The sequence below is a fragment of the Cimex lectularius genome, unplaced genomic scaffold (assembly GCF_000648675.2).
Source record: "Cimex lectularius strain Harlan isolate CLEC.00 unplaced genomic scaffold, Clec_2.1 scaffold461, whole genome shotgun sequence".
NCBI lineage: Eukaryota > Metazoa > Arthropoda > Insecta > Hemiptera > Cimicidae > Cimex > Cimex lectularius.
In genome coordinates, this window is record NW_019392982.1 from 3,596 (window position 1) to 23,514 (window position 19,919).

The 19,919-nt window shown below is 36.2% G+C and overlaps 1 protein-coding gene across 6 annotated transcripts; it reads right to left on the reverse strand.

Annotated features, from left to right (window-relative positions):
- Positions 1 to 3,155: 3,155 nt before the first annotated feature.
- LOC106670536 lies at positions 3,156 to 19,690 on the reverse strand. 6 transcript variants are annotated; one of them, XM_024229582.1, is made up of 3 exons: positions 18,824 to 19,690; positions 12,613 to 12,684; positions 3,156 to 6,600 (listed from the first exon to the last, which is right to left on the reverse strand). In XM_024229582.1, exons 1-2 carry the CDS (start codon positions 19,320 to 19,322, stop codon positions 12,635 to 12,637), a joined length of 549 nt encoding a protein of 182 aa, XP_024085350.1. In that variant the 5' UTR covers positions 19,323 to 19,690; the 3' UTR covers positions 3,156 to 6,600; positions 12,613 to 12,634. The 6 variants fall into 6 exon arrangements, 5 of the variants coding, with proteins under 5 accessions (XP_024085350.1, XP_024085348.1, XP_024085349.1 ...); XR_002910797.1 differs by lacking the exons at positions 3,156 to 6,600; positions 18,824 to 19,690 and adding exons at positions 6,800 to 10,904; positions 10,983 to 11,177 and having other exon boundaries at positions 12,613 to 14,517; XM_024229580.1 differs by lacking the exon at positions 3,156 to 6,600 and adding an exon at positions 6,800 to 11,177.
- Between the last annotated feature and the right edge of the window lie 229 nt (positions 19,691 to 19,919).

Below are 19,919 nucleotides of genomic sequence, written 5' to 3' on the forward strand. Positions count from 1 at the left end.
GACTCCGAGGGTAAGTCCCTTTCCTTAATCTAGGCTGTTTATAATTATTACTTTGTTAAAAAATTTATTTCCAAAATTCAAAGAAAAGGTTTAATTTCATTTTTATTTAAATATCATTAATATCATTTATAATTAATATAAGGAATATATTTTGTTTCAACAATTGTCATTATTATAGTTTGTTTATGCTTCATTTATCTCATTTCAAGCTTGTTGCTTACTAATAATAAATTGTTTAAAAATAATTCTAACCATAAAATAATTTCATGTCCTTTTATTTTTTATTAAAATAATACTGTTACATTTTATTAAAATAATAGTAGTAATACTTTGTTATTAAAAGTAAAATCAATAAAAAAAAGGTATCTGGCAAATTTCAAAATTATAGTCAGACCGATCGAGGGATTTCCTCTGGGACCTAGACAAAGTCTAGGGTGGGCCCATCCCTTCCTTAAAAACAATTACTAGATAATTGTGACACCTGCATTTCGAAGTTTAGATTCAAAGAATTCTATTTCGGATTTACTATTTTGCTCTCGAGAAGGCAGTAATACTTTTAATCTTTCTATGAGGTGATTCAAATCAATTGCTCCAAAGCCGCGTTTAGCTTTGTTATAGGGGTATAGTTTTTGTTTCCTAGGTTCATATTTGAAAAGAGATGAGATCACAGCCCACTTTGGATGTGATTTAATGACATTTATCTCGCCACTGCTACTATAACGTTTTCTATGAGCGTTCGTATGCGTTAATATATTTTTATACTGTTTTTTATCCTCGGAATCGACAAGGGACATATTTGGGCTTTTCATGAACAACAATTCCATTAAACCTGGTGTGGCCATATAACGTTCTTCTCCAATCTCTAATTCATTATCGCCCATAGTTACCACACTGTCACCAAATGTAAATCGCGTTCCATCAAAACGTATACCGTAAGTCTCATCCAATCCTGTTAAATCATTATTTAAAAATTTCATAACATATTTCGACGGTGTCTCACCGACTTTCCCAAAAAATCAAACGTCATTTTTATCCCATCCGGGGTTTTGACTTCCTCACTCAATTGTTCAAGCAAAGGTTTGGAAGGAGTGTATTCAAACAGTTCAGGACGAGAAAATTTCATAGATGAATTACACGTTTCTTCGTTATCAATACTTTCATTGAGTTTGGACGATTCGATATTTTCTTTACGCTGTTCATCGTCGTTACAAGAAAAACTTAGATCATGGCCTGACTGTGATCTGAATATGTCCAATACGTTTTTGCTACCTTTGGGCAGAGTCTCTAGAAATAATCGTTTTTGTCTAAGTGACGCTTCTTCCTCTATCTCTCGATTATGTTCTTGAGGCGGAGGGGTACGGGTTTCTTTTATAGCATTAACAATAGGTTTTATATTTAACTTTACGGTATTCATCATTTTCCTCCTTTAATCGCTTTAGTGCCTTATATTTTTGTCTAATATTATTCCTTATTTTTTCGATTTCACTTGTTAAACAAGGTGAAGTTGTTTCTTCCAATGTTGAAGAATAAATGAATTTTTTTCTCTACTTCAAAACAATATATAGGTATCGAAACCTTTCCGATAACGGCCATTCTTTATGGAAGAATCTTTGTTAATCACAATAAATCCGAAATTATTATCGTCCCAGCACTTTCGACAAATGTCAGAAAATTTTTTGAATGACATGTCCGAATTTACATGGTCTTCGTATATGCGTCTCATATTACATAAATCTTGTTTGAAAAGTATAAGAAAATTGACATTATCCCTTATCAAATGTTTCGGGACTCTCGTATAACTTTGACATAGGTAAAATGAATCTATGCCGTTATGGCGACCCATGCAGAAGTACGATCTGACGCGGTCTTGTTTGTCACACGCTATATCGTCGAAAATGAAAACGGAATTTGGAAGTACATCTTGAGGAAATGGAACCACCTGGTTATCTTCGAACAGATGAAGACGGATTTCACTTAAATTCGAAAAAACCTCATTCATTTGTATGTACTTTGGTTGGTACAACGATTTACTAAATATGTAAACGTTCTGAAATTTTATACCGTTAGGATGGTATAATAAATTGATCATTAAATTTGTTTTCCCGCAATTTGATGGTCCACATATTAAACATCGCACGCTATCTGGAAAAAGTACACCATGCTTTGAAATCGTTCCTATCTTAGATTTGCCTTCTACGTCTTCTAATCCCAGACTGACTTGTTGCTTTATTAAACGCATCTTTCAAACTAGATAAAAATCAAACAATGAACCTTTTTATACTTTTCCGATGCTGTATTGTTTTTCTTTTCTTATAAGTCATTTAATTTGGGTTCTTAGTGATTTCCTACCTAGTATAGGAGGGTTCGAAAGTATAGAACATAAACATTGTCAACAAACCGATATTGACAAAATACGATAAATTTTTGCACATGAATATAAACGCTAAAAGATCTCTTACGTGACGTCATTTGAGTTGTAGGACGCTTGCAAGTAACGTAATCGTACATGTCTAAGACATGCAAAACTATATTCGGTGGGGGTAATCGTCATGCAAGCTGTTACAAATATCTCAATCGTCATTCTACTACGTGAGATTGAAGAATACACACGTATTCGTAAGTTGATATATATTCATTGCACTACTCGATGGGATATACCATACTATAGCCGATCATATTAAAACATATTTCAGATGAAGATTACACACATGCAAAAGAAATATGGAAAGACATGCAAAAGAAATATGGAAAGCTTTTAATTGCCAAACTATTGGAGAGTATAGTGACATTTACTTAAAAATTGATGTAGTCTTACTGACGGATATTTTTGAAAATTTTCGAAATTTAACCCTTCAAACTCATAAATTAGATCCAGCATATTATTTCACTCTTCCAGGCCTCAGTTGGGATGCGATGTTAAAATATACGAACGTAGAATTAGCTCTTTTAACCGAGTACGACCAGATTTTAATGATTGAAAAAGGCATAAGGGGTGGTATTTGTCAAGTGTCAAACAGATACAGTGAAGCAAATAACTGCTACATGAAAGAATATGACAGATCTAAAGACTCCACGTATATCACATACTTAGACTTGCGTTCTATCCGTCATTAGTGTCGGTTCCACTGTTGTAATCTTTTACAATAAAACTTCCTTAATAGTTTATATTAAGAACAATTTAAACTTTTTCAGTTTTAAATCAAGTAATCCGATAAATACCGATTTGTGCGCCTATATTAATACGAAGATAGTATACGTAGAGCGGTATATCGGCAATAAAATGAATAGCATGTATAACAATTTAATGATGCAGAAATGTAATTCTGAAACAACTATACTAACCAATTTACTCGCACTAGCATATACATCTGAAGACGAATTCGCCTATGCGTATAAGAAGGGACCAACCAGGTTATACGGCATTAACAAGAGGTGAGATAATACATCTCATTAAGTGTGTTCCTGTAGAGGTCGTTGCTAAAACCTCAAAGGGATGTTATTCTGAAATCGTTGTCGATTACAATAACAGCACAGCCTACCTGAGCCCAAGAAATAGGCTCCTCAAAATGATAGGAACCAGATAGGTGCCAGTACACCAGCTGCTCGACCTGGACCTCCACGAGAACCCGATGATGAGGATTGCTCAGACATCTCAACACATTTTGAATCTGACGAATGATTGCTATTTTGATTACATTCATCTTCATGCCTACTTTCAATAACGATTTTTTGCTTCTTTATTTCCATTACAAACAAAACATTCTTGCATCTAGTTAAAGTTTGGTCCATTTTAATAACAAAAATTTCTTACTTCTGGTTCAAGTTTGTTCATTCTAATAAAAACACTACTTTATGATGTAGCGATAGTGGTATTTTCATTTTTTAATAAATAATCCTAAATTTTAGGAAATAATCACCGAAAATCTTTTAGTCGCAAAAGTGATGTACTTCTGACTTGTACGTGCTGGGCACCCCAGTGATGGTTATCAAACAATTTCTTCTTTTGATATGAGTTAGAGAAAAACACTCTAATAATGATGATTGAGAAAACATTAATTTTTACTTACTGTAGAATTTTCAAAATGAACTGGACTTTGAACAGCGTCTTCTCAAAATCAGCATTTTGTCACACCCTTTTGCATCTGACCCCTCAATTATTGAAAGAGAAAGCAATCACTGGCTCCTCTTCAATTCAGCCATGTGTAGAAGTACCTACTGAAATCGTAGCTTTTAACAATAATTGTTCAACAGTCATTGAACTAATTAAAGCATTAAAGAAAAATTTGGCTGATAATCGAACCATCCCGGAACTAACAGAAGAATTAACATTCATGAGATCATACCCCAAGAGAACACCCTATAGAATTTTTAAACAGATTAGATGAAAAAAGAACTACAGTAATCACACGTTATCGATTAGATCGAATGTCAGGAGAATTCTTGATTCACTTAACATTTCAATTAAATGCAACAATAATCAGAACGCTAGTACACGGTGTACATCCTTCATTAAGTGCACATTTACAATTATTACAAATACAGACTTAGATGATGCACGAACTAAATTAATAAATGATTGAAGCATCATTTTACAACAACTCAAATACACTACAACATTAGATGCCTTTAATAAAATATATTTCAAAAAACCTTTGACACCATTACCACCCTGTAAAATACCACATAACGAAAACCCAATGTTCCAGACGAACCAATTACAACAGACCATTTCAGCATCAACCTTTCAAACCCCAATTGCCTATTCGAAAAAGGGATTCCCAAAATACAGTCTCAATGAGAACTGTATCCTCAGGACAGAATTTTAAGAATTTTCAAAACAATTCGCATAATTAACTCATTTAGATAATTAAGGTAAATTCCGTCACAATGAAATGCGACATATGAAAGAACAAACTGATTCACTAACAAAAGCGGTCAACAATCTAACCGATCATTTTTTAGAGACAAACCCCAAATCACCGAACGACCACCCAGCCAGTTCGAACTAAAAACGATTAATAATCATTACCGGATTTTGTCGATTGGAAAAACGGTAATTGGCTTGTAGATAGAGATCGATCAAAAACTATATAAATATAACATTGAAGAAGGGATTGTTAATATCAATAATAATGTATGTCTATGCGTAATTCATTCCAATGAACTCATGACCTTAAGTCCCGAGCCCATGGAAGTGGAAGAATTAGAACAATCCTCGAACCCAAAAATAACGCGACCAATTGTCCCTATAATCTTGAATAATTAATTAATGAAATAACTTTGTTATTACGTACAAACCATATGAAAAAAATCTTTCCCCCTTGTACCGACTTAAGACTTTACCAACACTCTTCACTCCCACCATTGTTAAATCCTTCCTAGAGCTCCCACCAGGGTATATAATAGGACTGATTGTAATATTTGACGAGTCTGTTTTCCGTAAGCCCTACATCTTGAAGTTATTAATTTTTTAATACAGAAGTTAATTTTTCCTCTGCCCGCGTAAGTCTACTTCTACGTCAGTCTCCACCCGATAATCCTGACGTTGGTTATCACACCAACGCAAATTTTGGTGGCAGAAGTCGGATTGGGGAGACATGCATGAAATTTCGATTTTGGCCGAACGAAATTTCATTCAATCCAGGAGATCGAGTATTTACTCTTCCAGAGCAGAAGAACTAGGATTGGACAATACCGTTAGTAGGGAGACGTCCCGGCGGGTTCGGTCTTTCTGCCTAGCATTCAGCACACAGTACGGATTCTCTTCCTCCACTGTAAGCTAGATGTTATTTCTTCCATCGTCATCGAAGTTATAGAAACGACCTACACTTCATGTAGACAACCAGCATTTCAGATAAGTCGAGAGGGTCAGAGGTGACAGATAATCAGCCAGCCAGATATCCAAGACCCAATTAGCCTAGGGGCCAGAGACGATAAAGCGCCCTTCTTATCCCTTCTATCATTGCAACCAAACACATCAGCCCTTAGACCAATTAAACTAATTAAACAAATATGTATAAAACCCCTTGTATCTGCTACGAAGGGGCTCACTCTTACTGTTGCGTTCTGTCCGTCATAGTGTCGGTTCCACTATTGTAATATTTTACAATAAAACTTCCTTTTTTAAAAATTCTCTTCCGCAGAGCGGTTATTTAACTGGCGCCCGGAACAGGGACCGCGAAGCTAAAAGTCGTGACCATTTGTCCCGCAGTTGCGTCCAACCGACCCAACGAGAATTTTTAGCGAGCATATCGTTGCTTTAAATCGCGGTTCAAGAACAAATTCAAGACCGAGAGATCTCCGGCTGCGATCATTTGTCCCATCCAGGGGCGGTCAACGTGAAAAATCGCCTCAAGACGGAGAAAAGAGCAAGAACCAAGAAGTAAGACAGACAGCCTGGCGAAGAAGAACACCAGCGTAGAAGCGAGTCCTCATCTTTCGCAATTATCTTCCCTTCACCTATAACCACTAAAATGTCTCAGAAAATTAACTATAAAATTGCAAAAGAGGATTATGATCATATCCCTTTCTTTGATGGAAACCCTTCAGAATTAGCATTTTTTTGTGAAATTCTTGAAACAGCCTACAGTGTCCTTTGTGCTGAAAATTTAGTAGAAAGAGATTATAATCATAATATTTTATTTATAAAAACAAAGAGCAAGTTAGTTGGCCCTGCCAGAAATGTACTCCTGTCACATGAAATAAATCATTTNAATAAGAGAGATTTTAGTTATATAAGTTTATGTGCTAGACTCCCTCAGACGGTTTTAAACCATGAGGAATGTCTTTTTTGCTTTGTAATATATAATGCCGATCTGTAAACTTTGTATTAAACAATAAAGACGTATAGTAGTAGTAGTATACAAATGTTTACCCTCTGCCATAAGCAACCATATTATGATTTTTAATCCCGAGTCTTTGGATGATGTAAGAAGCACAATGTATAACAAATGTTCTTTGTTACTCTCAAACGTACAAGCTTTCTCTAATGGTCCTAAACATTTTCACCACAACAACAATCAATCCAAATACATTAACACTACGTTTGACAACAGAATTCCACTCCAATAATTATCATGGTCAACACTTCAAAAAACCAGAAAATTGTAACGATCCTAATCACCCTTTTAATAGGCCAAGACCATTCATTAAACGCGACTCTCAGAACACAGTTTCTATGCGATCGGTGGGAAAACCTCGAATATCAGAGTTGAGGTCCCCGTACGAATTAACACACTGCGTAAAAGCAAAAACAAACTATATTTCGAGAGACAGAATTGGCAGATTAGAACACAGCATCCACACATTGACAAAAAAATTTGACCATTTTTTAGAACTGCAAAGAATCGAAAGGCAGCCCCCCGAATATCAAATAAACTCCATCTCTCAGTCCCTACCACATTTTGTTGATCGGTTCGGATTCAAATGGTTAATCGACACTGGATCGTCAGAAAATTATATTACCCCTCACGCTGTACCCGAAAACATAATTCTAAACAATGACCCTTTTATAATTTCAACTCCCACAGGAAAGAAAAACGGAGAACAATCTTGCAATTTGGATCTTTCAAACATTTTCAAAAAGCCAGATATTGCGAAATTTCATCTCTTCCCATTTTCAGATAAATACCAAGTTTTGTTAAGATATAAAACCATGCAGAAGCTAGGCGTAAAAATAGACCTTAACAATAAAATTCTTTCTTATGACGGTGGCACGATTCCATTGAGATTCTCTTTCGAGCCACCAGAAGTAAATAATAAATATTTTAAAAAGGTAAGAAAAAATATAAATGTCGAAGACAAGAAGAATCCAAGCAGGTAATGGCCATTTGCCCCGATCCTATGGACATCGACAAAATAAGCACCCCTACGAGCTATGCCGACTCATTAGAGGCCAATTGCCCCGAAAGGTCGAAAGCTGTGGCTTCGGAAGAAATAAGGGAAAATACCCGAGCTAATTAGAACGGAGCATATGAACTCCGAAGAAAAATTTAAAATAATAAAATTATTAAAGGAATGCCCTGAATAATAAAAAGAGAAAACGATAGACTAAGTTCTACATACTAAAGCATAAAATGTTAACCACTGATGACAAACCAGTGTATTCTAGAAATTATAGGTACCCCCAAGTGTACCGTAAGGATATTAAAGTAGAAATTGACAAATTGCTTGAAAATAAAATAATCCGACATTCCAATTCGCCTTTCAATAGGCCGATTTGGGTAGTTCTTAAGAACACGGATGCTTCAAGAAAGAAAAAAGTTGGAATGGTAATTGACCACAGAAAACGTAATCATAAAACACGAAAAAAATAACCTCTAATCCAAGCACTAAGACTCTCGTTGATAGCACACATATAACACAAATATTACACATTAATTCATTTAATCAATTTAGAACAGATAAAAACGGAACTAGATTACGTAAAAGACTTACTTAGTTAGTTTAAACTTAGCAAACCGAAATATAAAAAGGCAAAGTATTCGAATAGTACAAAACAGCCACATTACACAAAAAAAAACCAATTTAAAATACATCCTAACCTCGTTAAAAGACCGAGAAAGTTTGCAAATTAAAAATGCTACATACTTCTGTTTTAACATACGATGATCTTGAGTCTCTAAAAGAAACTAAAAAAAAAATTACGTTTATATCACCTGATCTTAGAACGCTTTGGCAACTAACTAAAGTTCATTGCTCTTTTGTTGATAATAATATTTACTATTTTATTAATATTCCCCGACAAAGCCAAACCTTTGATGCCTGTTTCCTGCTATCCTATACCGTTCTTAAAAACTCCCGAGCAACTACAATATACACTTATCCACCCTTAATACTCAAGGCGAAGGATGATTTATTCACTGCTATATGCATAGAAATTAATAACTTTACATATTGTACAAATAAATCAAAAATTAATAATGATTGTATAAAACAAATATTAACAAACGAAAATCTTTCTAATTGCAAGTCTGTTTCTACATCAAGTGAACCATTTATAAAATATGTACCCTTTATCTGAACTTCCCTACGTCCCGTGAAGAACGTTATAAGCGAATACCACGGAATATAATTTATTGTCAAGGCTTAAACCGGTTTGTTTTAACAAATTATCGAAGAAGTCGTTTAAAAAAGTCGCGAGGACGTCAAGGATTTATTTGGGGGAAGTTTCAATGAACATATCTAACGACCAAATGAAGAGGGAGTAGAACCCGCAAACCAAAGTCAGCGACCTGGCAAGCGACCCCAGGGCGGACAGCCAGGCACTCTAATTTATTACCACAGTTTACCATGATTCTATTTTAACGAACAGTATCCGAGGGACGTAGATAAAAACCATTTACATTGCATATAAAGCACTATGGAAAAGTCCACGTGCCTTACTGTCCGGGGCTAAACGCGCCCAGAGCGCCCGGATACCCATCCTCGCGGCCACCCGACCTGGCCCAGCCTCCGATCGACGAGACGCCACCCCCCCTCCACCAGGAAGCTTAAGAGAAGGATTTTGATTCAGACTTTTCTTCTTAGAGTGAATTTATTTCAAATGGGAAGAGATATAACCAAAAACCAGGTCATTCGGTTGCTGATCCGGAACGATAGAGGAACGGTGTCTAAAACGTGCTTGTTCAAATTAGTCTTTTAAAATTGAAAGTGGAATTATTTAGAATTAATTAACAGTTCAGAAGTGGAATAGGCTGACGGAGAATAAAGGCGGAGTTTTTAAATATTCAATAATAATTATTATTAGAGGCGATTTGAAATTTTGGATTGGCGAGGGTTCAGATCGAGGGAAAATCTTGAACTTCGAAGCGAGTAAAAGAGATGGAGATCACGGAAACTTTTCAGACGAAATATAAAAGAATTGCGATTCTAGTCCCAGACAAAATACCAACACCGAACTAATGGTGCAGGAGCAATTATTCGGCAGTCGCTAGATGTCTAACGGAGCAGATCATGCAGATTATTCAACGACAGACGGCATTGGTTTTGGGTAAAATGTGCGATTCGTCGAAATAGTGAGCCCTTGTGAGACCCCCCCCCCAGTGATGACGTAGTGTCGTGATAATTGATACGAAATAGTAAGACTAAAAAAGGGTTTATAGAACGAGTCCCACGGGATCAGTAGTCTTACAGAACCAACCCACCTCAACCCTACAAATATTACTTCCTTAACTAGGAACCCTAAGTCCAAACCGAGTGGTAAAAAGTACGGAGAAAAATCTAAGTTTGTACGAAATCTTTCAAAACGTGTAAAAGCGAAATTTCACCTCTCTCCTTTTTCAGACAAATATGACGTTTTGCTATGGTATAGAACTATGCACGACTTCAACATAAAAATAGATTTAAGTAACAATATTCGTTTTTACCCTGGTAGATCGATGCCACTGAAACTTACATTCGAGCAACCAGAATTGAATAATGAATCAATTTTAAATTTAAATAAAAAAATATATAAATAATAATACAAAAAACGAAGCAGTTTGCTACGTCAAATTCACACAATGACCGTTTACCTAGACTCATGGACATTGACGAAACGCAAAGCACTCGTACGAGCGAAGAAGACATAGTAATGGCCAATGCCCCGAAATGTCAATACGCTCAAACTTGAGTCAAGTAAGGGAAGACATACTCTCATTAATTAGAATGGAGCAGAACACAAGAAAAAATTAATATTATTGAAAGGATATCCCGAAGTTAATAAGAGGAACAAGTATATTAAAACATGAAATATTAACAACTGACGAAAAACACATTTATTCAGAAAAAGTATAGATTCCCACAAGTGTATCAGAAAGAACTATAAATAGAAATAGACAAATTATTAAAAAACAAGATAATTCAACATTCTAATGCCCTATATAATAATCCAATTGGTATAGTTCCTAAGAAGGCTGATGCTTCTGGAAAGAAGACAAGTAGAATGGTAATTGACTATAGAAAACATAATAATATAACAATAGAAGATAAATTCCCGTTACCAAAAATTGAAGATCTTTTTGCCAGAATAGGTCGTGCAACATATTTTTCTGCAATAGATCTCGCCTCACGGTTCCATTAGATTGAAATGGACCCAGAGTCAGTTCCTAAAACACCTTTTTCCACCGAGGCAGGGCATTTTCAATTCCTACGAAGGCCATTTGGTTTAAAAAACGCTCCGCCAATATTTCAGCAAGCTATCAAGTATGAACATCATATTTACAAGAATTCCTAATGTATTAGTTTACATGGATGGCATTATTTTCTCCAACAACATAACATATTAAAATTACGAGAAGCGTAGAAGCATATTGGAAATTTAAACAATACAATTTAAAAATTCAATTAGACAAAACAGAATTTTTCAAAAAGGAACTCCTTCTTTTTTGGACATAGACTTTCTAATGAAGGCATCCGACCCAATCCCGCGAAACTTGAAGCTATTTCCAAATTCCCCATTCATACATCACAAAAACAAAAACTTTTCACTTCAAAACAACCCAATACTACACATGCCCGATTTTGAAAAACCGTTCTACCTGACAACAGACGCTTCTAAGTTTGCTACTGGAGCCGTATTATCACAAAATGTTATAAATGTTCCTTGCCCGGAGTGCAACCCCCCCCCCCCCATGGCGAGTGTCCGCCATGGAATAAAGGAAATAATTTATTTTTTTTTTTTATAGAAAATACTACTTTCCTCTCGTATATTGATTGTTTTGTTTATTTATTTATTTTTCTCAAATTTATTTAGAGTATAGACAAGGGTATATTTTTTTTTTGTTAAAGGAGTTCCCCATTACTCTGGACGCATAAAATGGGGTGGCGCCCAACTCATCAATATTTCTTTGGTTTTTAATATTGTTTTTATTTTTTTTTTTTATATATATTTTGTGTATTGTCCCTCCACTCTTACCCCCCCACTCCCGACGAGCTACCGGGATAAATTTTGCTCTGACCCGAAACAACTTTTGGGTGTAACAATTTGGCAACAATGATCGAGTCCGTCAGGGAACTGAATTCTCACCTTATATACGCATAAGGGCGGGTGTTCCTCAGGGAAGCATACTTGGCCCTTTTCTATTTTCCATATACACTGCAGATATTCCTACACACGTTGACATTTCGACACACACATTCGGACCCCTCAATTAACACTCAACACTTACAAAAACACCTGAATGAATTAACAATTTGGAATATAATTTTCTTCAATTCAATTGTTTACCGCAAGGACCAATCAATCGAAGAGACTCTACACAGGAATTCACATGGAAGCGTGTCACCTAGTACTGTGAGTTGATTAAAAAACTTTTATAAATTTTGCCATTGCCACCAACAAAATAGGTCTTATAAAAGATTTAAGAAAACAGTTTTTACGTAAATTTGAAGTTAAAAAAGGAGTTGAAAAATCTTGTAAAATTAAACATAAGGCACATACAATTAGTACAGAATTTCATAAAATCATGAATCCCCCGTTTCCAGAAACGTTAAAAAGCGAGTATCTCAACATGAGACCCAATTTTAAGGGCGAGCCTGAAGTGTTAGCAAGGTTCATTGGTATTTGTCAAAAATTAGTTGACAAATTTTACATACGGACGAATCCGGAAGATTTTCAAAATGAGTACTTACTAGCAAGTATCAATTCGAAAATTCAGGGTTCGGCGGCGGAAATAGTCTTCAACTCAGGCGCAAGTAGTTGGCCTGAAATAAAAAATGCATTGTTAACCAGTTACTCAGACAAGAGAGACATTTACACCCTAGTCCTTAAACTTTCGGAATTAAAACAAACTAACGAGAGTCCGTTTCAATTTCTCGAAAAGATTCAAAAACTTTTAAATTTACAAATTAGTTATCTCAATAATGTAATGCCGGATAATGCTGACACTCTGGGTGAGTTCTGTAGGAAATTAGGTTTATGGATTTTATTAAAGGGATTAAGAGAGCCCATGAGTTCTCTTTTGCAAGCTAGAAACCCCTCAGATCTTAATGAAGCGCTCAATATGCTTACTAATGATTTTCAGCACCAATCCACTCAAGGATCCAAAAGTTTTGGACAGGTAAGGAACACAAAAGCTTATACACCTAGACCGTTCAGATACCCACACATCCACCATTTTCGCCACCCTTAATAAAAAAACCATTCGAAGTAAAAACAGTTCATGGAATTAGTAAAGGCAGCCATAGCATTAAACTTAATACCGACACTTTTAAAGGAAAATTCTTGACATTAGAGTTATTCTTATTCAACTTCAACAATAAATTCGACATGCTATTCGGGCTAGATAGTATGAAAATATTAAATATTAAATTAGATTTTAATAAGGATGTAATAACAGATATAAGTTCAGCGAAAAGTAGTTCAAAAGCTTTCATTATCTATTTACAGCAATGGCTAAGACAGAGCAAGAAGATAAGACTGAGATTCATATTAAAAAAGCCCCAGGTAAATTTATTTCCAGACATATTCCAGATATATCATTAGAATCAAAACCTCAATATCCGAAAGAATGGTTCCAGGCCAATCCAGGTAAAAAACCTTCAGTCATGATCCCACAAATAGGAGTCTCGTATGAAGACAATGAAATTTGTCGGAGATAGCTGGGGATCTGACATAAACATCAATGCTAGTTTAGAGTTTTTATATGAGACTATACAGATAATCTTTAAAGAGAAATTACAAACAAAATGGACAACTTATGGAGTGACTATTGGGGATGTAGGGGATATCTCTATTAGATGTGACTCGTGTGGGTGCTTCGAGACCCCAGATCATCAGGAAAGCACTAGAACCGGACCAAGTGTTAGGAAGGGTTGCAGAAATATTAGCTATATATCGAGCTTACACAGCTTCATAAGCACCAGGGGACTATAGGAAAATTGAACGAAACACGAGAACCACAGATACCTGACACTGTGTACATTAAGAACAAACTAAAACAAAGTAAGACACTTACAAAATTTAAACCATCAAAAATAAAATCTATAAACACTAAACTAAAAGCAGCCAGAATTGTTCCTACACACAAAAATACTCAGGATAAAATACACATTTCAAATATTAAAAGACCAAGAAACCAGACTTACAATCCTGATGTTCCAAGTACTTCCAACACTTTGGACTTTTGAATGGAATTGATATTAAAATCATAACAACCAATCCTGGGATAATACCAATCCAACTGTGGGAAGCTAGAATGCAAAGGTCAGAACACGCATTTGTACATTATTTTAAGATTGATAAAATTTTACTTAAATTAAATGATATTGATGACTTGTATCTTAGTATAGTAAATAATCTATGTAGCGAAAAAACCTAATTGATAAAGACTCTAATGATGATAACAGGTTCTTCCCACTCCTCTTCTGGACCACAACCAGAGGAATCAACATAGTTGATATTACAAACGGCATTGGCATAATTCCTGTAAATCTTGGGCCAGCCAGGTTGGGAACGTCAAAACATACTTTCATTCATTATATTAAATTTGACCTATTGTTTCAACAATTACACAACTTGGATAAAATTTATAATGAAGTATATATCTGTATTAATAATAAGAATATTAGCTATAAAAATAATATATAATATGTAACTGATAATGGTAGAAAATTAAGAGACATTGTAATTTATTTAGCATTAATAAATAATACTAGAGGAATAATATTAGAAAAGTTAGAAATAGTGTTTGTAAAAAATACTAACAATATTAGAACTAAAAGAGGTTTGATTAATGGATAAGGATCCATCATAAAATCAATTACAGGTACGATGGAGCTCAATTTAATAAAGATATTGAAAATCTACAAGGTAGTCAAATTAATTTTGAAAAACAAATAAATTTGCAATATTCAATAATCAATGAACTCATTGAGGAATTAATAAATCATTAACAGTAGTTGAAGAAAATCCAGCCGAACTAAAATCGAAAATTTTAGCAGTAAATAAAAAATTAAACAGTTATGTTGAATTAGAGAAATTAAGAGATACAACCAATTTATTACATATCACTTATGAAATACTATTAAATATAGTACAGGATATCGAAAACTCATGAACATTTTGTAAACTACATACTTTACACCCTAGTATTATATCTCCTCACGAATTGTTTAAGAAAATTTCTAGAATTTCCACGTATTATGAGGATCAATTACCACTTGAAGTAAGTTTAAAGAACATTTTTGAATTTGAAAATTTAATTAGTGTACAATGTAAAATTGTAAACAATCAAATTATTTATCTTTTACAATTACCCTTAGTAAGAAAACAAATGTATGATTTATATAAACTAATTCCAGTACCAACAACACATAACTCTAATTTTATAACAATTGTTCCAAATGTAAAATATTGACTGAAACCAAGAGCGAATTCAAATAAACTAAATATTGTACCTTTAGACAATAATTGTAAAAAATTTCAATCAATATCTGTATGCTCAACGCAATCGATTAATCATGAAGAAAACAACTGCGAGAAAGAAATCGTATTAACAGGAGACACATCATCCTGCCAATACACTAGCATCAATTTAGACGACAACTATGTAACCTGGATAGCTGAACTAAACCAATATTTAGCCAGCTTTCCCAAAGAAGAAATCGTCACAATAACGAAACATGGGGACACAATATCTAGAAGTCTACACGGAATATTCTTAATAAATACTACATCAAGTAATGTAACATTTCGAAATAAACAGCTTCTTCATTCTTCACCACATACTTGAGGACATCCAAAGTTCCTCAACGAAGTGAAACTTAGTTTGAAAGAGGAACAACAGCCACGATTTACGATCAATGTAAAGCATGTCAAATTGAACCGACTAGAAAGTCAACGTTTGTCTCCAGCTATTGCAAAACCAATCATCACTACAACGATAAGTATATGAACGAGCCTCCTGTATGGACTCATTCTACTACTCTCTGGGTATGGAATCATCCGGTATATCTTCGCACGACAGCAACTTGCAGCAGCTGCCGCCTCCGAAAACCAACATTCTCCGAATGTTTCATCTGGGGGTGGAGGAGTTACGCCTGCACGAAACCACTAATGCAGCAACAAATGATTCTTCCCCTATACAATTCCGAGAATATATTATAAGCATAAAATGTAGATTGTATTGTATGACCCCTTCTTTCACAGATCCACTCGGGACTCCGAACAGTATAGACACTGTAAAATAGAATCCTTGTGTAAAATTGTAGTTTGTATTGAATAAACGTTATTTTAAAAAAATTAGTTTCTTACATCGAAACCATAACTTTTATATATTTAAAAAACGCACTGTGATCACATGTACCTGAAAAACAAAGAAAGGAAGATTTTACTAGTTTTTAGACTTTTATGAGGTAATCTTTCTCGACCACGTTTTAATTCTTATTGTAATTTTAGTTGTAATTTTTAATTACTAATTTATTCAATTTAAATAATGTTTAGATGCTGAGCTCCAAAAAACAATGTACTTCTGTGCCCAAAACACCATGTCGTTTATTTCCCCATTAAGGTTTAAGTAAGATATTTCAATTTTTGTGCAATTTTTGTTTTGTTTCATGTTTTAATTGTTTTTTTTATATGATAATAAAACAGGCCCTGAAGATGACAGTATAAAACTGTCGAAAGCTCGGCGAAAACCGAAAGGAAGTTTTCTCTGTGTTTGACCTCTTCCGTAGATCCTCCGAAAAGACTTCATGTTTTTTGTGTTAAGAATTTTTTTTTGAGAGGATACTCCAATTATTGTAAATTTAATTTCGTTTGCGAGGCCTTCGCGTGATAGCCCTATTGTAAATCAAATCGTAATTAATAGGATTTTGTTTCGTCTAAATTCAGATTGTTTCATTTTTTTTTATTACTTATTTATTTATGTTTTGTTTCAATTTTCTTTTGTTTTTTCGACCCCTGGCTAATGCCAGTCTACTGACTTTAATTATTGAGTAAGGTGAACAGTCAGATACTAACAAGGCAGCTCGTAGCGCAGGGGAATCGTATTCGTTTTAAGACTTTTTTCCTTTTTTTTTCCCCCTTTTCTTTTTAGGGATTCACTATTTCCCCTGGATCAAATAGTGTGGCGCCCGACTGTAGTATTGGTTCCCCGAGAATCCCCCATTCTCCACTGCGTCAGTCAGTAAGTTACTACCAAAGATAAAACTAGTTTACTTAAATTAGACAAAAATGAAGCATTGTTAAATTTAAAAAATTGTGCCAATGTTTAAAGAATCGAAAGTTATGTGTCGTGTTTGGAGTGGCGAAAGCTAATATATCTTTTGAAGACATACACAGGTTAAATGTAAAAATGCAACCATTGGAACTATTAAATGTTCCCCTCGACATTTTCAACAATTTATGTTTACGTTATAAAATGTATGGCATTCTGTCAAAACTCTTTATGTTTGTTTATTTTCGCCGTCAGCATAAAGAAGACAAATTACTTGCACAAAAAGCAGGACGAACTCAAAACGAAGACCCTCATAAGGAAGGGGGACTCAGTCGACTCCTGCGTCTGTTTTTACAGGACTGCCTTTTTTCTCGCAGGAGTTTCAAACTTAGGGGACGGAGGAGTTATGAAGTAACTAGTTGCCCCTCAGAACGACACGTCAGCTGGTCGAGACCCCGTCTATTATCTTAATCAGCATTTTTTTTAAAATAGTATATAATCCCTAATCCCCAATCCGTGCGATAACCTTATGTCCGACACCCTCCGTTTAAACTTAATCAGTTTTGACAATAAAGATTTTAAAAAATAAGACTTCTTCGAACGATTACCTAACCATATTCCAATTACCTATAAATATTTTAAGTTAACAATTTTTCCCTTGTTCCGTCTTCCCGAGATAATGACTGTGGTGACCCAGAGGAACCACCACAGACGGCCCTATCCAGGGCCTCATCACCGCCCCTATCTCACTTATCCCCCCCCCATGGGTTCTGCCCATGGAGGGCGTCCGCATCCACCGGGAGTGGGGGAAGGAAGAGATATCCGGAAAAGGCGGAGAGAGGGGGAATTCGTTTCCCTAGCCGGAAGGTGACTGGACGCTCGGACAGAGAAAAAGAAAAAAGCACGGATTACCAAGGAAGAGAACAGAGAAGAAAAAGGAGGAAGTTACCCGGACGGGACTAACAGAGGACACTGGACCACCTCGGGCAAGGTAGGAAGGCTTCCTTTTCTTTGCTCGCCCCCCCTATCTCCGGAGAGTTATTCATTTGGTTTGACCATATATTCACGAATGTAAAAGGGTAACCTTGTGAAAATAAAAATCTTGTTTCCCTACTGGAGGAACTTTTTCAGAACCCCGAACCCGACCTTGCTCCCCATCTCCTGACTCTAAAATTCGCTACAGGGGAGAATTTTATGGGAGGGGTTATAAATCATAAGAACATCTACACAGTATTAGTCTCAGTGCGACGTTCTGGATCCTGCTGATTCGAAGTCTATCTGCGAAGCATTAAAATGACTGAAAACAATCAAGTTACTACGACTAAACCTCGTCTTCTTGACCAATATATGCAATTATGCGTTTTCTTTGAAAAAGGGCCCGAAATATTAAAAGAAGTCTTTTTTACTATAAAAAATTATGCTCTCCTTGATGTTACTTTCAGTGTTCCTAAGGTTTTCGAAAATAAACGAAATTTAAATGTTCTTCACATTCTTCATGATGGAGGGATGATCTCTCTGGCGGACAATGGAATAACCATGTGTATTTCAAAAGAAAAATTGAAAGTGTATCGTTTAGGAAATTACAAAGGGCAAACGGACTTATTGTCAGCTATTAGGGTTGATGGAAAATATGGTGCTGAAAATGTGCGCGTATATATATCAAAGACTTCTTACCCATATAATACCTCTAATCAAGATGTCCGGAAAGACGACATGGTGCCTGGAGGTGGCCGTGTAAGGAGGATAGTTGCACCAGGACTGAGAGAAGCTCTGGTGACATGTGGACACGGCAGGGTCAGAAGAAGATGTTCCCGGCGTCACGGAAGAAGAATACTTGTAGTCGGGCGGGCTCCAAAACAGACTGGACTTTCTGTCCCTTCCGTCTGGGAGATTGTAATAAGTCGGTTGAGCATACTGGTCGAATGCCGGACTCACGTGGTGTCCGTCGACGGGAGAGTAGTTCCAGGGCTGAGATCCGTGATGAGAATGCCTGATGACACCCGGCGCCGGTTCCATGCATTCGTAGCCGAGACGTTTGGCCGGGATGTGCAGGGGTCCCGACTGACTCGTCACCGGGGAAGTGGAGCTGGTGGACGTCGTTGTCACGGGCGTCGAGCTAGGCGAAGTTTTGATCGGCGTGAGCGTCGGAGGAGCCTGGTCCTCGTAAGCGTTGCCGTTCATCATCGCCCACCAGGAGGCCGGCACCCCGGGAGTCCCAGGGTCTCTGAGACAGGCTGTTGCCCCACCGCCGCCATTGTCGTACAAGGGGCCGCCCTCGGCCAGTTCGCCCAGTATGAGAATTGTTGACGAGTTTTTTTACGTCGTGGGTGGAAGGAGCGTTGTCCGCAACGCGACGGCAAAGTACCGAGAACAAAAAGTTAAAGACGGCAACAGATCAGTGCATGTTTTTTTGATGATTATTTTTTTGTCGCTAACTAAAAACCTCCAAGTGACATTCGCGTCTACGTAAATAAAAACGTGTTTTTCTTTGACACACCGATAGGAGGTCTTCACCGTTTGACGGCACCGAACTGACTGATAGCCGAGGGCCGCGACGGCTGTAGCGCCACCTATTCCGCTTTGCCCGCTATCTGTCGCTCCGGCCGTCAACCAGCTACGATCTCTCATTCACCCTCTCGCTCTTTCTTTCCCCTTTCGCATCCCTCTCTTGCTCAACCGTTTTTAATCCAGGCGCTGGAGAACATTGATAACGGATTCCGTCGTTTATCCTACGATCCAGGAAAACAATCCGACCAGAACAAAAAAACCTTTGGGCTACTT

Bases quoted from the DNA above. Each gene is read 5' to 3' on its own strand.
- LOC106670536 (XM_024229582.1), bottom strand. From the start codon at position 19,322: ATGATGAACGGCAACGCTTACGAGGACCAGGCTCCTCCGACGCTCACG. The intron at 12,685-18,823 runs GTATTATATGGG...TTTTTATTTCAG, and splicing joins TCCGGACATCTTGATTAGAG to GCCAACTACTTGCGCCTGAG.